General features: G+C 46.3%; 1 protein-coding gene across 6 annotated transcripts; it reads right to left on the reverse strand.

Annotated features, from left to right (window-relative positions):
• Window positions 1–146: 146 nt before the first annotated feature.
• Window positions 147–16,176, reverse strand: HROB (homologous recombination factor with OB-fold). 6 transcript variants are annotated; one of them, XM_077164200.1, is made up of 11 exons: window positions 16,039–16,176; window positions 14,506–14,556; window positions 11,536–12,031; window positions 10,871–11,424; window positions 9,801–9,884; window positions 5,740–5,880; window positions 5,056–5,164; window positions 4,786–4,871; window positions 4,300–4,425; window positions 2,741–2,858; window positions 148–856 (listed from the first exon to the last, which is right to left on the reverse strand). In XM_077164200.1, exons 1-11 carry the CDS (start codon window positions 16,069–16,071, stop codon window positions 765–767), a joined length of 1,890 nt encoding a protein of 629 aa, XP_077020315.1. In that variant the 5' UTR covers window positions 16,072–16,176; the 3' UTR covers window positions 148–764. The 6 variants fall into 6 exon arrangements, with proteins under 6 accessions (XP_077020317.1, XP_077020315.1, XP_077020312.1 ...); XM_077164202.1 differs by lacking the exon at window positions 16,039–16,176 and adding an exon at window positions 15,515–15,712 and having other exon boundaries at window positions 147–856; window positions 10,871–12,031; XM_077164197.1 differs by having other exon boundaries at window positions 10,871–12,031.
• Window positions 16,177–18,002: the final 1,826 nt, after the last annotated feature.

Below are 18,002 nucleotides of genomic sequence, written 5' to 3' on the forward strand. Positions count from 1 at the left end.
CCTCTACTTCAACCCACTCATGGGCCCAGGGGAGCCCAGAAATTCAACTGGAGGCAATAGTGCCAGGCAATTAGATGCCCAGCATGTCTTCTAGAATCTCAGAGCCTGTGGGGCAATAAGCGCAACACAAGAAACCAGGACAAGAAGCAGTGTGGGGTCAGTCAAGACTGTAAATAGTAGAGACCAGGGCTTGAGGGTGTCCAGGTGAAGCAGGGGCTGCTTTATTTCAGAACAAGGTACAACAGCCTACAACCCTGCCCCCACACCCAGGACCCTTCAGCACAGGTGAGCTGAGCAGCTCCAAGCTTCCAGAGACAAGCAGAGGTAAATCCGAGTATGTTCCTTCCCAGTCCAGAGCCATTGCTATTCTATGGCCCCTCTCAGCACCTCAGCTGTCCAGGGACCAGAAATTAAAGGGATGAGGAAATCAGGTCCAGCCTCCTCTAAAGTCCAGTTGAGGTTGCAAGAGTAATGCTGAAGGTGACACACCTTCCCCGTTGGTAGAAGAAGGAACAATGCACTAGAGGGATGGAGAATAGCAAGGCTGGATAGTCAGTCTTGGGCTAAGTTCTGGTATGCCAAATGACCCAAAGTGATAGCAGTGCAGAATCCAAGAGACCGCAGAGTTCTCAGAGAAAGAATCCAGGTGTGAACAACCACGGAAGCCCTAAGCTTCGTCTATTCTCCAGTCGTGCTGGTCTTCTTTCCCTTGGACATGATCAGACACATCCAGAGACTTGCCTGGGTGCTGAGAGGCTGCCTGTTCACGGTGGGTGCCCTGCCTTGGGGCAGTCCCAACTACTGGTCCCACTGAAGAAGTCCTCAGGGAGCTCGCTCAGGAGTCCATCCAGGTCATCTGCAACAAGGGGTGGGAGGTAGCCTCGCTGCCAACTAGGATTCTATCTGACTCCACTTTAGGCTATAAAGGTTTTGTCCTGGCTGCATAGCTGAGGAGGTGGCTCCCCCTGGGCAGTAGGGCCTATGCCAATGGGTCTGAAGCTGGCCTGATTACCATTTTCCCTCTGCTCTCTGTATACCCACAAACTAGAAAAGCCCGAGGCATAATCCCTGGGCCATTCTGCTGAGAAGGAGGATACCACTGGGCCTCAGTGGTTCTTCACTTTCCATCCAGAGGCACAGATGCCTGAGCAGGAGTCATTAGAGGTGTTCAGAACCATGCAGTTCATTACGTGAAGAATGGGAGGTGACATCACTCCCTATCCCATAATGCCAGTGCAGGCAAAAGGAGTGACAATAACTTCCTGACTGCAGTTCTCAGTTGGGCTGTAACTCAGACATAAAACCGGCCTTGGTTATCCCCATTGCCACTACTGACATTAACAATAGCTGTTAATATTTACTGAGTGCCTGCTTGGGGCTAGGCCCAGGCCCTGCACATTGTATTTCTAGGACATCTCATGGTATTTCCTATTAGAATCCCACTTTACCTGAGAAAACAGGGTTTAAAGAAGGAAAACAACTTGCCCAAGGTGGGCATACTTAGGCTCCTTCTGACTCCAAAGACACTGCTTCCAACTAGAAAAGTCTCACTTAATGGATGGGATCAGGAAGCCACAGGAGTAAGTCAGACTGTCTGTAAAGGACACCTGCAGTACCTGGCTTGGAGCCGGGTGCACAGCCCTCAGAGAGCACTGCTGCTGGAAGGAAGAAGCTAGTTGGGGAACACTCAAGGTCTAACCAAAGTGGCCAGCAAAGTAGGACTGGAATTTCATTATAAACCAAAAAGTTGCCCCTCACTAGTTACGCTGACCATTTGGAAAAACACTATTCTAAATGAAGGGGAATAAGCAGTTGGCGAGGGCCCAGGAAACTGGGAATCAGAGTAAGAATTAGTATTTATGTCTCCAGCCATGTCCAGCCACCACCAATAGCTTTGCAGGTCGGTTCCTACAGAGATGTGACACCAGTCACAATATTCCACAGCCAAGTCCAAACGCTTATTATTCCATGACCACCAGCCCCTTTCTGAGGATGATTTGGCTTGTCATCAAACTGACTGACAAGGAGAGAGTGCAAGATTCCAGACAATGTGATAATTTCAGCATAAGGGGCAGATACTTTTTCAGAGTCTAAATTAATGGGCTTTGTGGTTTATCCAATGGTTCAGTGGTGAGACATCCATCCATAATCCCATGAACTTTGGAGCCAGACAAGGTTGAAGTTCTAGAATTGAAAAGCTAATGATCAAATCCCTAACCATGTTAGCTTCTCCTGGGTGATGCTACTTCCTGGGGAACCAGCTGGCCCACTCCTAAGAGGCCTACCTCCAGGTCTCTCAGGTCTGTATTCTGATCTCCTCCCTAACCTCATGGATGTTGGCCAGGAAGGCCTCTGAGCTTAGTTAAGTTGAGGAAACCTGCCTGTTCAGTTTGGCCGTGATCTGGCCTAGCAGACCCAAAGTATGGCAGCGAGGATAGAGCCTATCCATCTGGACAGAAGAGGGTGATGTTTCCTCCTTTTCACTGACAGTAGATGGTTTGGAAGTGGGGGGGAGACCTGTGGATCACATTTTTATTTGCTTTTTGTGGTCCCCATCACATTGTTAACTAGTTTGTGGCTTGCAGCCTTGCCAAACAAGATCCCACATCTGATAGCTGTAAGAGCCCAAAGACTCACAGAAAGAAAAACAAGATGAAAGTCAGGAAGGTTCTGGCTGAACTATTCAAGACGAAATAGAAGGAAAAACCTCCCTTATTTCTAGATAGGCTGACTGCCTTACCTGCTTCTGGGAGTTCTTCCTTGGTGTTCAACCCTGTCCCTGGGTTTTGGGCTGGTTTGAGGCCTTCAGGCTTTGCAGCCACACTGGGTTGAAAGCTGTCACGGAAGTTTCCTTGATCCTGGGAGCAGAGAAGCTGATCACCAATGTCTGTGTCCCTGAAATCCCTCTCGGATGGCACCACTTCTATCCAGACTACTTAAGGGAATAGGTGGGGGGGCTAGGAAAGGGTCACAGTGAGGAGTGTGGCAGGGGCCAGTCAGTTATCCAGCACCGTATTGAGGAGAGGGAGTAGAAATGCTGAATACCCAAAACACGTAAAAAAATTGGGGTGGGGGGGTGGGTGGGTTGGCTGAGTTCTTTCCTAATTCTGTTGGTATTTCTTTTAGGGAATCTATATAACTAGAGTAGAGAGTGAAGAGGCCATTCAGAAATATGTTGAGGAGCTAGCCTGAGATTAAAAATTAGCTATCAATAATCCCCCAAGTAGCTAATATGTGGACAAGTCATCAAAATTGGTAGTTAAACTGTTAACCAAGCTGGCTCTACAGAATGGGAATAGGAAAGGGTGAATTTCACTTTTTATTTTATTCTGAACCATTTCAATTTTTTTCAATGAGTATATATGACTTGAAGTCTAAAAGAAAAATAAAAATTAATTTTTTAGAAGTGGGGTGCTCATGTACTTTTAAAATTTCTTAGAGCAGTTATAGGTTTGCAGAAAATTCATGTAGAAAGTACAGTGATCATATACTTTGGGAGTATGTAGAGGGGTAGAGGGAAAGAGGAGGGATATGGAAGTAGAAAGTTAGAACTAAAGGGCTCAGAGGGGTCATTAGTATATGTTTTATAGATGACATAACATCAGGGGAGGGAATAGGACTTGTCCAAGGCCACATTACAAATTACCAGCAATGCTGGGGCAAGACCCAGGTCTCCTGAGCCTCAGGGCAGCCCATGACAACAGCCTGGGAACCCAGGAAGGTGGGTCACAGAGGTGACACCATGTGCCAATCAAGCCCAGGCTCTGTTGTCTCACCCTAACTGCCTGGAACCTGGTTTTTGCCTCCCACAGATTCCAAATATTCCTAAAAGGGACGTCTCTACCAGAGCTCCACACGGGTTCCCTCTTGGCAGAGGCAGAGGCCAGGAGGAAAGGCACAAAGCAAGTACTGTTTCACCTGACAGGCCATTTGTAGTCCACTGCTCTCTGCCACCACCACCTGTAGCAGATCTGACCTCTAGTCATTTTCTGCCACTGCTCCCTGGTAGACCCTCAACCTGTCAGTTCTACAGCGACTCTTTTCCTTTCAGATGTTCAGCCTCCCAGCAGACACCGAGGGGTCACCAGACACTGAGAGGTCACCAAGAGACCAGCTGCTCCCCCAAGTATTGTTACTGTGTATTGTGCCATCTGGTGGGCAGCTGGGCCAGGGACAGAAGGAGATGGTCCTGTCTCCAAAGGCGCTTCTGACCCTCAGAGCTACTACCTCCCGCATAGCTCTACTCACCAGGGTGGAGATGGGAAGAAATCAGTGCCTCTTCCATCCTGCCCCTCTTACCTTGGGGAAGGGCTGAGATGGCTTGAAGAAGTTCCCATCCCCAGAATCTGGACTGTAAATGTGGACCAGGTTATTGGGTGTCACATTGAGGTAGTGGTTTCGGAGTGAGGGAGAAAACACTCCAATCTGAAGTACAGGAAGGGAAGGGCAGTGGCCTGATGAAGTACTTGGTATTGCCAGTTGGTGACCTTGTCCCCACCTACTTCCCATTTGGTGTCCTCTATACCAGGGTCACACAAATTGTCCCTAGTGTCAGAGAACAATTTACTATATTCCCCCATCCCATCTTCCCCCAAAGAATGGGGAGTTGGCTCAAGAGCCACAGCCTTCACTCAGCCCTAGCAAGCCAGGGAGGGCCTAGCACAGCCCCACACTCAGTGCCTGGGTGTTGGGAGGGAAGGCAGCCATACCCGTCAAGAGAGAGACAGCTTAGGGGCTCTTCCTGGTATGGGTGGACAGTAGGTCCCCACTTGGAGCTTCCCATACCTGCTTTAGCAGCAGCACGGAGCCAGGCTTCAGCTCATTCTGGCGCATCTCCAGTAGCAACCTGTGCACTGTCCCCTGCATCTCTCCTGCAAACACCACATGGACCTGTCAGGTTCAAGGTCCAGGGCAGTAACTGGTTTGGACCCTGGCTGGGAAGTGGTTTCTCACTGCCTCAATTTTTCCATCTGCAATCGGAGAGGGTGACTCCTTCTCACCTCCTGATCTCAACAGAGGACACTCATCAGACATGTCCAGGACCTATCTCCTCACCCGTGGGGTCCTTGAAAACCACACTGGCATCCACTGTACTCCGAGTCAGGGACTTGATCATCACCGCCATGTTGGGGACCTTGTTCCTGGGGAGCTGCTTCAGGGCTGCCTATGGAACAGAAGAGGCATTTGCTGAACCAGCCACAGTCCACTTTCAATTGTGCCAGAGCAAGCCAAGCAGCAGGGAGGTAGGGGGGGTAGAGCATAGGTGTGGTGAGGAACTTCCTTTGTGGAGGGCAAAGGGGCAGGTCTACCCGTGGGCAGTTCCCTCTGGCAGACTTGATATTGGCACATCCTTCATCTCTTTCCTGGCCCCCTTTCTTTTGTGTATATGTATTTATATAGCACCTGTCATGGCAGGCCACAGGCAGGGATAGACTAGCACATGTATTAACCTGCCCTTGACCGCTGGGAAATTTTAAGGGGAGCAGTGTGCTCACCTCACCCACTGCGGAGCCTGGAAGTGCATGGACAGGTCCCTAATTTACCTTCTCCCTCTGCCTGTGCCCAAGACTGTGGATGGCAGTGAAAGGGTAAGTAAATGGAAGATACAACCAAAGAGACAGGACCTGGGTGAGAGGGAGGAAAGAGATAGATCGCCCCTTTCCTAAGGAGGGGAAGAGGAGGCTAGTAAAAGGGAGAAAAATTGACTTTCCCTTGCGTCTCAGGGCCCAGGACCCTTACCTTCCTCAGCACCATGATGATGCTGTAGGTACAGAGGAAGCAGGTGGGGTCTCTTTCATCCAGGCCCAGAGCAGATTTCATGGTCAGCCAGGGCCCTCGCCCAAAATCATCCTCCACTGATGCCTGGGAATTAGCAACAATCTGGCACAAAACAGCAGAGGGGGAATGTGCGTTAATGGGTCCATGTTGCTACAGATCCTTGACTAAAACAAGATGAGGGGGCAGGAGAGAAAGGGTGAGTTCTCCAGGAAAAATTCTGTAGGATGGTGGCCATGGTCTCTCTCCTCGTTTATCCTCAAGCCTAGAACATGGCATGTGAAATCTTGTTGCATATCTTATCTTTCACTAAGCAGCCACAGAAAAGTGTCCTTTTTTTTTTTTCTCTATCTCAGATCCTGACTTCAATTACCTTGAAGCAAATGATTATTCATGCCTAGCTCTTGTATTAGACTTGAAAAGTCTTAGGGGTAGGGAACCCCCACATTTATAGGCTTCTAGAGGCTTAGATATTTTGAAACCAGCCACATATTTTATTTGGGATGCCCCGGGCTTTCACCATTAACCTTCTAATATTAATAAATACCTTGAAACCAGATAGGTATTTACTGCTTTGGATCTGAAATGGACTGGCAGAACTGGGGAGTTGCAGCACAGAGAAAAACTGTTGGAGGGAATTAAAACCAAAGGCAGACATCCCTGCCCCAATCAAGATGTTAAAGTGAGATACTTCAGGACTCCATCTCCCAACAGAAGCTTTGAATTACCAGCAAGAACTGACAGAAGTGTCTTTCTCAAAGCTCCAGAAAACAATTAAAGGACTATAGTACCCTTTCCCACCAAAATAAATAAATAAATAAATAAACAAATGATGCTGCAATAATGGAATAGTCACATGGAAAAAGAATGAAATGTGACCCCCACCATATAGCATACAAAAAAAAACCAAAAACAGGCAGTAGGATCTCAGGGTGCCCAGGCTGGCCCCTCCACCATCCCTCACCAGCTTGGTGCAGAACTGGCCTGTGCTTCCAGTGCAGATCCCTGCTCCTGATACCAGAGGGTAACCCTCGTGCGCATACTGGACGCAATAGGTCTGGCCCTATCTGTCTGGTGGTGGTCTCAGGAACTTGCTGTCCCAGAACTTGCCCTGCATGCAGAAGGTGGCTCACAGAGCTCTCCCACAGAGTTCTGTTAAGTTGTAATGCCTGGGGCGAGGGGTTGCTAGGACTGCTGGCTGCAGGACATACAGTATAGTTTTCAAGGCTGGGAGGAAACTTTCTGAGAGTCAAATGCACATGTCCAAGATAAGACTCAGGCACAGAAAGTAACTGAGGGGCTCCTAAGTTTTGGCCTGGAGCTATTACCTAAAGTCTTTATATGGATAAGCCCTGAAGGAGAGAGAGCACTTGTACAGGTTAATCTGCAAAGATTGGGAAAGATGTTTTCTTCTTTTTTTCCCTTTCTTCCTTTTTTTTTGTTAGTTACTGGCATTCAAGGAAAGCTCTGTCATAACACTAGATGGATATAAGTTTAAGGAACAGATGACTCAGAGTCTAAATTCCAGTAATAACACGTTAAAATGTTGAGTTTTCCACAAAAAAATTACAAAACATACAAAGAAATAGGAAGGGAGGGCCCATGCAAATGAGAAGATTAAAGCATTAGAAACCATCAATAAGGAGGACCAGACCTTGGACATACCAAAGACTTAAAAAAAAAGTCTTAAATATGCTCAAAGAACTAAAGGAAAATATGGACAAAGAACTAAAGGAAATCAGGAAAATGATAGATGAACCCCCAAAAAGAATATTAACAGAGAGATGGAAATTATGAAAAGGAACCAACAGAGTTGAAGACTACAGTAACAGAAATTAAAAATTCCGTGGAGGAGTTTAACAGCAGACTGGAGCTGGCAGAAGAAAGAATCAGTGAACCTGAAGACAAGACAATAGATATAATTCAGTTCAAGAAGCAGAAAAAAGAAAGAATGAAGCAAAGTGACCAGAGCCTGAGGAACGTGTGGAGATACCACCAAACATACCAATATACACATTCTGGGAATCCCAGGAGAAGAGACAAAGGGCAGAGACAATATTCAAATAAATCAATGACTGGCAACTTCCCAAATTTAACAAAAGTCAGGAATATACACATCCAAGACATTCCAAAATCTATAAACAGGTTAAATTCAAATAGATGCATACTACAGCATATTATAATCAGACTGTCATATGCCAAAATAAATAATTCTGAAAGTTTTAAGAAAAAGGCAACATGTCATGTATAAGAGACCCTCAATAAGATTAAGTGCTCATTTCTCAACAGAAACCATGTACGCAAGAAGACAATGGGATGACATATCTAAAGTGCTGAAAGTAAAAAATTGCCAACCAAGAATTCTATCTAGCAAAGCTCTCTTTCAAAAATGAGGACAAAATTAAGACATTCCCAGATAAACAAAAGCTGAAGGAGTCTGTGACCGTTAGACTGGCCCTACAGGAGGTGCTAAAGAGTTCTGCAGGTTGAAAGGAAAGGACAATAGAAAATAGATTGAAGTCACAGGAAGAAATAAAGCTCTCCAGTGCGGGTAATGACATGGGTAAATATACAAGCCAGTGCTATTGTATTTTTGGCTTGTAACTCCACTTTTATATTCCATAGGGTCTAAAAGGCAAATGGATAAAATGTAATGATAAATCAGTGGTTTGGAGCTCACAATGCATAAATATGTAATTTTTAACAAGAACTACATAAAGATGGGGGGATTGAAGGGTATGGCAACATAGTTTGTGTGTACTATTGAAGTTGGTACCAAAGCAAGCAAGATTGTTACAGATTTATGATGTTAAATTTAAGCCCCCTGGTAATTATAAAGGAAGTACTAGAGAGTAGGTAAGCTCTAAGAGACAGAAATTAGAATACAGGCTGCCAGGAGTGGGAAGCTTGCAGAATGAGGAGTTAATGTGTAATGATGGAAGATTTCTGTTTGGGGAGATTGGGAAAGTTTTAGTAAGGGAAAGTGGTGAGAGTACCACAATATTGTGAATGTGGTTAATTAATCCCATTGAATGGTATCCTTTGGAGTAGTTGAGATGGGAACATTTATATGTATATATGTTCCTACAATTTAAAAAAAAGAATGGAAAGAGCAACTAAAGAGACAATAACAATTAAAATGTATATATGTTCCTACAATTTAAAAAAAAGAAAGGAAAGAGCAACTAAAGAGACAATAACAATTAAATACAATTTGGGTACACAATTTACACTCAAGTGTTCAGAAAATGGACTGACAAATAGACTGATGGAGAGATACAATAACATGGCAAATGCAGAAAATGTTAAAATTGGTAGAACTGGGTATCTGGGGGAGGTAGGGGTATGTTGGAGTTCTCTGTATAGAGTTTGTATTATTTTTGTAACTGTCCTGTAAGTTTGAAAGTTTTTCAAATTAAAAGTTAAGGGGGTGGTGCAATGGTGGCTCAGTGGCAGAATTCTAGCCTGCCATGCCAGAGACCCTGGTTTGATTCCTGGAGCCTGCTCACACCAAAAAAAAAAAAAAAAAAAAAAAAAAAAAAAAAAACTTAAGGAAAACAAAACTAGCTAAAAAAACAAAATAAACAAACCAAAAACCAAAGGCAGAGCAGTTCAGCCAGAATCTCAGGGAGGAAGGAGGCTGGGTCCCATCAACCAAAGAGAACCTGCAGGAGGTGGAGGCAAGATGGAGATCCTTCCCAACTCAGTTCCCTCAAAGGGTCCCCGAGACAGAATCTCCTAATACTTGAGACACTCTTTTCCTCCATGGGAAGATGGCTGGAGCTAGCTGGGCCTTTAGTTCTTAGGTAGTAAAGAAGGCTGGACACATGGCATCAGTTAACACCTGGTTGGCATCAGGACGTAGGCTTCACTTTATGTCAGTCAAGTTGCTGCCTCTCCCAACTACTTTTCCCAAATGTGACACCAGAGAACAGGCTTGGCAGCAACAACTCTTCCTGAAATAGGCAGGGAGGCCTCTCACTTTCAAATGCCGATGAAGTTCATCTTCACAGGGAGTAAGTTACCTCTGTCCGGAATTTAGCCAGGGCACCATGAATCGGAGTCTGGGGCGTGGAAACCATGATCTCCTCCAGATTTTTCCCACTATGCTAGCAGGGGAGAGGAAAAGGCGAGAATAAGCTCAGCAGCTGTTATTTACAAGTACAGCTTCTCATCTGGGTTACATAATGAGTTCAGGAAACTATCAGGGACAATTAACACATATTACATCTCTCCTAACAAAGTCTCAGGAGCCTCACTGGCAGCTCAAAAAAAGATACTTTGGGGATCTTTTTGGGAGTGTGAGGAAGCTGGAGCTGGTTCAGGAGCTAAACCCAGGGCTGCCTGAAGAGGGCAATGACCCGAACAGAGTGATGAGCAAGGGATGGTTTTCCCCAAGTCTCTTTTCAGAGACCTAACCCTTCGCTATAGGGAGATCCTACCCAGGGGGAGCACTGTGGTCTCCTTGGATTTCTCTTTAAATGCTAGGAAAGAGCAAGGCACAGACAGAAATTTCCCCAGACACCCTCAAAATGGGGAGCAAGGAGGCACACCTCTCATAATCAGATTAGATCCTCAGAGCCCAGGATGACTGATGGGCCCCGTCCAAATCCAAACTCCTAGCAGGGCCCTGTCTCCTTTGCAGCCCCCAAACTTCCCCACATTGATCCCACATGCCAGCCACAATCAACAGTTCTGCAGATCTCCAAAAGTACCTCACTTTTACATCTTTGTGCCTTTGTACATGCTCTTCCCTGTATTCCTAGTGCTGGAATGTCCTCCAGACACCTATTACTCTCTTACTCACCCATCCAACCCACTCAGAAGGCTAAAGGCAGAGCCTGTGTCTCCCAGATCCCAGGTAATGACATCCACTCACACTGAGCTCTTCGGGTAAAATCATCTGTATATCAGCTTTTACTCTACTGAAAACTCCTTAGGGCAGGAACTACTTCTATTTTAAACCTTGTATTCTCTGTTCCAAGCAAAATCCCAACCCATACATATCCTTAGCAAACATCAATGAATGATTTTTCCAGCCTCGGTGCCTAGCACACAGGAGGTGCTCAAGGTTCAGAGAGAAGACATCACCCACCTGGTGAGGCAGGATCCCTGCTGGGCCTGGGAAGCGGCGTGTTTTGGCCCGGGTGGAGGTGCAGGTGGGCTGCTGGGGTGTCCGGTTGGCAGCAGTTACCAGCTGCACCAGATGGTTGGTGACTGTGGGTGTCTGCAGAGCTGCTTGTGGAATGAGGGAGGAATGGGGACCCTTTGGGTCACAGACAGGAGACACAACAGAAGCCACTGGAGCTCGGGTTTCTACGAGCCCCCGAGAAAACAATCCAGAGCGAACCCTTGAGGGAGTAGAACAGTGTGAGTAGGAAACTTGTGGTCCAGAATATCGAGGTTTGCTGCTTAAGCCTGGAGACGGGAATAGCTGACCAGAAATATGGTTTTGAGGGCTGCTTTGAACAGTTTGGGGTACTTCGAGAGGGGTGCTTCTGGAACAGACTTCCCAGTGGGATTGCTGCATGGGAACTGTTGGAGCAGTTGGAATGGGAAGGTGACCCGGGGCTCCAGGTCTCAAGTGGTGCTGTGGAGTCCTCCAGTGGACAACAGGATGTAGAGGCTGGTCCTGGGCTGATGTGATACCTGTTACATGGGAGGAACATACAAGCCCCTTTTGGCAAGATCCACTCAGTTTGACTACCCGGGCCCTTTTAGCCAATATTGATTCCTTGCCCTGACAAGAAGGCAGGATACCTATGGCCTCACTGCTATCTCCAAGTTCCTGATCCATGCCAGGCCCTTCCAGCTCCATGCTTGCTAGGACCTTATCAAATTCATCTTGCTCAGGCCCTTCAAGGTCACCAAACAACTGCTGCTGGCTCTCAAAGGTGAACTGGGAGTGGGGGGCTGAGGACTGGGGTCTTGCTTGCTTTCTGAGTACTTCTGTCAGTGTTGCTTTTCTTTGATTGCCAGTCCAGCTGCTGGAATTTGAGGCAGGCCTTAGGAGGGCTGTTCCCTTAGAAAGGGGGCCCTTGACAACCCTGGGTGTGCTAGAGGTAGGGAGGCAGAGTCCCAGAGCTGGCAGTCCTGAAGCCTCTGAAGGAGAAGTAGCATGTGACAGCAGCTGTCCAGAGGACTGTGCCAGCACAGGTACGTGTGGCCTGGAAGAGACAGGTCTTAGGCATCCAGCATTCACAGGCAGTGAACCTGCAAACTGGTTCTCTGCATCTTCCACGGCAGACAAGAAATCCTACAAAGAAGCAGAATAGTGGCTTTCGGCATCCAGAAATCAAGAAACACTGCTTTTCTGGTTTTAGGCATGTGGTGCATTTGTGTACATGCAAGCAAGAAACCAAGGTACAGGGCGGGCCACAGTGGCTCAGCAGGTAAGAGTGCTTGCCTGCCACGCCCGAGAACCCGGGTTCAATTCAAAAGTAATGGTGTTGTCTCTCATCACTTTTGATTTTGTCCACGAACCTGCTGCTAGGTTTCTATCAGAAACATTCTTAGGCTAATTCTTCAGGTAGTTTCTCTCTTTCTTCAATCTCTAGGGGGCAGTTACAGAAACAGGAGAAACAAACAGACCAGGGGTCCCAGGAGACAAATGAACCACACAAGATCACACACCCATTTCAAGATCAGTTTTCAGGCATCAAGCTGATCAGGCTCCCTGTCCTCAGCCCAGTCCCCACCCCCAAACACACCCACACACACCAAACAAGCACACACAGCCTTCAGTAAGCCAGAGAGGCCTTGGAACCAGTAAAATTGGCAGAGGTTAAATATAGCTTTTCAGGCAAGTTAAATTAAGTATGGATTCCAGTTGGGAAGCAAGGTGAGACTGACACCTTCGAGAGCATCAGACCTGTTCTGAGGGTGTTTTGAGTCAGAACTGCTGATTTAACTGACAGAAAGATCTCCTCCACCCCCACCCCCTGCCACCACATTGGATTGTCTGGGCTAGAAAAAGGCTTTTTCCTGATATGTATATTTTCAAGAGTTGCAAACTCCAACAGGACAACTTTAGGATTAGCAATGATAAGAATTACAGCAGCATTTAAGTCCCAATGACCCTGGAGGTCCATAGATTCCCTTTCTCCCAAAGAGCTCACTCTCAGACATGATGTCATCTGCCTTGGGAAGGGGAAAAGAGACTCATCTGACATTTTCATGAATCAGGAACTTGAGCTGTCAGAGCCTTTCATCTGAATTCCATTACCAGCCTAGCAGTCCTACCATCACCTGGTAAGACCAAAAGAGATAACTTTAACTGCTAGTTTTTCAGCCTGTAATCACATATCCCCCCAAAGCTGACAGACAAAGACAAATTCCCTTGCCAAAACTGGCTGTTTTAGCTTATTTGCTATAAAGACAAAAATCAAGTCCTCAAGTAATTAAAATAACTACCATATGAATCTTCACTACGTGCTAGCTACCACGTAATCATTTTACTTGAATTCTCTCAATTAATCCTCATGATGCCCAACGAACAGGTATTATTATTATTCCCATTTTATGGATGAGGAAAGTGAGGCTCAGAGAGATTAAGTAACTTCATGAATCAGGACTTGAACCCAGGAGTGCCTTTGTCACTATGTCTTCAGGCTCAAGGAGTGAGACCTGTTAGGGACAGGCTCTTAAGGATGAGGCCTGAGGAAAGTCCATTCTTCTTTTCAAACCTCAGCTTCCTAAAGCCACAACAGAAGAGAAAGGTGGGGAGTAGGCTGCCAGAAGGACCCTGGATATAGCCTCAACCACCATAACAGGCACATATTAGTCATCTGAATGAAATTTAAATGGGAATTTTAAAGCAAACGGCTAGGAGACAAAAAGTCTATTTTAAACTACTTGTCATTGGTAAAACAAAACAATTCTATTCTAATAAATTAGTTCAGTTGTTTCCATATATATTTGACTGAAGTCAAGAGACATCATCCTGGCTCTGTGCTATATTCTCAGGCAGTTAATTTACCTCTTTGCACTTTACCCACTTAAATCCTGCCTCTTTCCAAAAAGGATTTGAGTAGCAATTTTGGCCTCATGGATGAAACTATATCTATGATGGGGAGGGAACTGTGTGGACTGCTAGTTCTGTGGTCTCTGCCTGCACATTAGAAATAACCCCGGTATGTGCTCATTCCCAGGACTTATGATTTAATTGGTGTGTGGTAGGGCCTAGAAGGGGTTGATTCTAATGTGGTAGTGTGCTGGCTTCAGATCTAGTCTAACTCCTTAGGAGCCAGAGGGAAAGGAGAAAAAGGAGGCAGAAAATCCTGCCGCTCCTCATATTACAGAAGAGAAAATGGCAGGAGAAAGAATGAAGTAATTTTCCCTGGCTCCCATAGTCAGTGGGTGACTGCAGGCCTCCTGCCATCTAATAACTGTGCGGTCTCCTATATTCTGGCTCTCCATAAACTTTCTTCTCAAGTATGTCATCATGAGGGTAGATTAAGTCATCTCCATGACATAGCTTCCAGTCAGGGGCCCTTATAATTTACAGGTATGACAATTAGGCAACTGTTTTTTTTGTTTGTTTGTTTCTAAGACAGTTAAGTGGATTGTTCACATGTCTCATCATTTCTCAGCCTCTCACACACAAAAAAGATATACATGTCAACTAAAAGGGGACCGTCAACTAAAAGGGGCATGCTGTTCCAAAATGTTTTGGGCTTGGGTATTTACATCTTGAGATCTCCTCTGCAGTCTCTGATCCCGAGCACTTACCTCATCTTCAAACTCCTCTTCCACAGCAAACAGCTTCTGCAAACTGCATGCCTACGAGGAAAACAAAGCAATTGAGGTTTGGGAGGGAAATAGCATTTGCAAGTACACTCTGTCTTCACTATGCTTCTTCCCGCTTCTAACAACAGGTGTACTAGGTTTTGCATGTTTGTTTGTCTACTAGTGCTGGGGGAGGGATAAGGGATGGGGAAAGAGGAGATAGGATTTATTTAAAGACTGAGATGATTTAGAATTTAGAATAATCCACTCAGATCCATCTGCATTAATCTTGGAAGGGGGGAGGGAGCAAAGGGAAGCAAGGATTGTTCTTTAGACAGCACTGGGTACCTGGACCTAAGGATTTTGCTACATCCCAGAGGTTTGGCCTGAGGAACCTATCAAACATAAGAGAGAAACTACCATAAATCACAGCATGCCCAGTACAGTGGAGTTGCTTGTGAATAGCAACCCAGTGGCTTCCTTCCTATGGAACCCACTGACTAAAAGCTAACTCTATAGTCCCAGAAGAGTGGGATGGCCTAAGTCATGGCGGCTCCTTCCTTCCACCCGGCAGAGTTGCTGTGGCCAGCTCCCGATGGGTGTCAAACCCAGACCTGAGAGGTCCCAGAGCAGTAAGAGCTACAGAAGTGATTCCCACCCCCAAGTGTCTAGGGGTCATGGTGATAGGGGTCACCAGGGGGTTGGGGAGACGTGTTCAGGAAGCAGTAACATTTCAGCAGTCAGGGAAGAATGAGAGAAGTAAGGCAGCTGGAAGGAAACTGAGGTCCGGGTGGCGGGGGTGGGGTGGGGGGGTACCTTCCCTGGGTCTCCTGACGCATACATGCCGAACTCCAACTAAACCCGATGTCTCCCGACCCCACCCAACCTCTCGCCCAGAACCGCCGGCCCCGGCCTTGCGGCTCGTCCAGCAAGGATGAAGGGCTGGAACCCCAGAAGCAATTTCCGCTATGGGAGCAGGAGTGGAGGATCCCGGGCCCGGGCGAGGCATTACCATGGTGACGGCGCGTGGGCTGCGACCCGTGGGTTGACCAAGAGGGCCTCGACCCGCAAGGAGGGTGAGGGGGGGCCGAGGCCTCAGACTCGGCCGGGGCGGGAGGGTCAGAGTCGTCCAGGTGTCGGTATCCTCAGCAGGGACGGAGAGCGGCGTCGCTGCCACGCCGACCCGGGCCGACGAAGGGTCGCCGGGAAGTCAGGGGCTGCTCCAGGCCTGCGCTTTCGAAGCCGCCGCCAATTCAGAATCCCCGCCCTCTTAAAGGGACAGACCTGTTTCTATTCAGCCGACACAAAGTCCCTTCACCCTCCAGCCTTCAGCCTTGACCTTAAAGGGGAAATGACTGGGTTCTCTATCGCCCTCTGGCGGCCTTTCGGCTGGATCGCCTGGCTCAACTTCTGTACACCTAAGAGAAAGGTTGGGGAATCTTGGGCCCATTACACCTATCTCCGCCCACCCTCCTTTCTTGTGTTAAGCCCTGTGTTAAGTCCTAGAGCCTGACTCTCATTCACCCCAGAACTCACCTCATTGGTTTGTCTGTCTGTTCCTCTATCCATTCATCCATAAATCAATCCATCTATCTATCTATTCCATCTATTCTTACAACATAGCTCAGATCTCAGGCCTTCCCTGGTATCTTCTCTCTCAAGTAACATCCACCCCTCCCCATCAGAACACTCTCTTTCTTGCACAACACTTGTCATAATTTGTAATTATCACGGTTTACATCTTCATTGTGTGTCATCCTTGCAAGAATATAAGCTCTGTGAGGCAGGGAATTTACCTGACTTGTTCAACTTTGTATCCCCAGCACCAGCATAGCTCTAAATAGTATTTGAATGAATGAATGACTACTGTGTATCTGCCCAGTGCTTAACTCTGGGGTAGAGAAATGAATGTCTCCTCCTGCCTTCAAGGAGTTCACCAGCAAGTCAGGGAGACACAGGTCAAAAGATAAGAGTCCAGGAGGTTTGTGCAGAGAGAAGGGCAGAGGCGTAGTGAGATGGGAGAGCCAGTGCTCTCCTCATTAAAGCCTGCTGTGGTCGATGATCCTCAGTCCTACCTAGATTTCCCTTCTTGCTTCATCACTAGCTAGCTGATCTGAGTAACAACTACAGCTGCATACCTTTGAAGCCTCCAAAGGCAGAAGGAAAGTAGTAGACTCTGGTTCTTAATCTGATCTGGGCCATCCCTGTATCTTCTCCTGGGGAACCTGATGCCTCCACTGGACCAGTTTACCTGTCATTGTCATATGTCAGAATGGAGGTCAACTGAGATGAGAGAGAGGCTCCTGGACCCCCAGCTCCCATCCAAATTAGGGATTTCCTCAAGGCCTCTGTGTTTCTGAGCAAGGAACAAAATCCCAATTCCAGGTGCAGCACCCCTGTGCCCCTGTGGAAAGTTCTTGAGACCTCGTCCCAGGGCTCCCTGCAGATCTGGGCTCTGTTGGCTCCAGCTAAAGGGATGTAACAGAGTCCCAAAGTCCAAGAGTAATAATAATTACCACCCATACCACAGTTCAGTTTCCAATTCTAACCATCAGCTCATTTATCCTCACAAAGAGCTTTATGAGTTTACAGATTAAGAAACCGAGGTCCAACATGGGACAGAAATCCTAGAATGAGCTGAGATTCAGCATCAAGGGATTGAGAAAAACCCTAGAATGAGCTGAAACTCAGCATCAAGGGATTGAGAAAACAAACCTTCTGGACCAAAAGGGGAAGAGTGAAATGAGACAAAGTGTCAATGGCTGAGAGATTCCAAACAGAGTCCAGAGGTTATCCTGGAGGTTTAGAAGTTATCCTGGAGGTTATTCTTACGCATTAAGTAGATATCACCTTGTTATTCAAGATGTAATGGAAAGGCTGGAGGTAACTGCCTGAAAATGTAGAGCTGTGTTCCAGTAGCCATGTTTCTTGAGGATGATTGAATAATTATATAGCTTTCACAATATGACTGTGTGATTGTGAAAACCTTATGTCTGATGCTCCTTTTATCTACCTTGTCAACAAATGAGTAGAACATATGGTATAAAAATAAATAATAGGGGGAACAAATATTAAAATAAATTTAGTTTGAAATGCTAGTGATCAATGAAAGCGAGGGGTAAGGGGTATGGTAGGTATAATGTTTTTTTATTCTGTTTTCGTTTTATTTCTTTTTCTATTGTCTTTTTATTTCTTTTTCTGAATTGATGCAAATGTTCTAAGAAATGATGAATATGCAACTAAGTGATGATATTGTGAATTACTGATTATATATGTTAATGTTTTATTTTGTTTGTTCAATTTTTTTAAATTAATAAATAAATATTTTTAAAAAAAGAAGTAACTGAGGTCAAGATGGGGAAGGGACCAGCTCAATGTAACAAAGTCACTTAGGGTATCTCTCCTGACTGTAAATTTCATGCTTTCTCCTCCACCACATGGTTAGATGAACCTAGCCTCTGCTTCTCCTACTTGCTGCCCATGCAGAAGGGTCCTCCGCT

This window comes from Tamandua tetradactyla, chromosome 6 (genome assembly GCF_023851605.1).
Source record: "Tamandua tetradactyla isolate mTamTet1 chromosome 6, mTamTet1.pri, whole genome shotgun sequence".
Taxonomy (NCBI): Eukaryota; Metazoa; Chordata; class Mammalia; order Pilosa; family Myrmecophagidae; genus Tamandua; species Tamandua tetradactyla.

What these genes read in the sequence shown, in the direction of transcription:
- HROB (XM_077164197.1), bottom strand. Translation starts at nt 16,071, where the DNA reads ATGGATAGAGGAACAGACAGACAAACCAATGAG. An exon ending in CAGACAGACAAACCAATGAG is followed by an intron (nt 14,557 to 16,038) that starts GTGAGTTCTGGG and finishes TTTTCCTCGTAG; the next exon opens with GCATGCAGTTTGCAGAAGCT. An exon ending in TGGCTAAATTCCGGACAGAG is followed by an intron (nt 5,881 to 9,800) that starts GTAACTTACTCC and finishes GTTTTGTGCCAG; the next exon opens with ATTGTTGCTAATTCCCAGGC.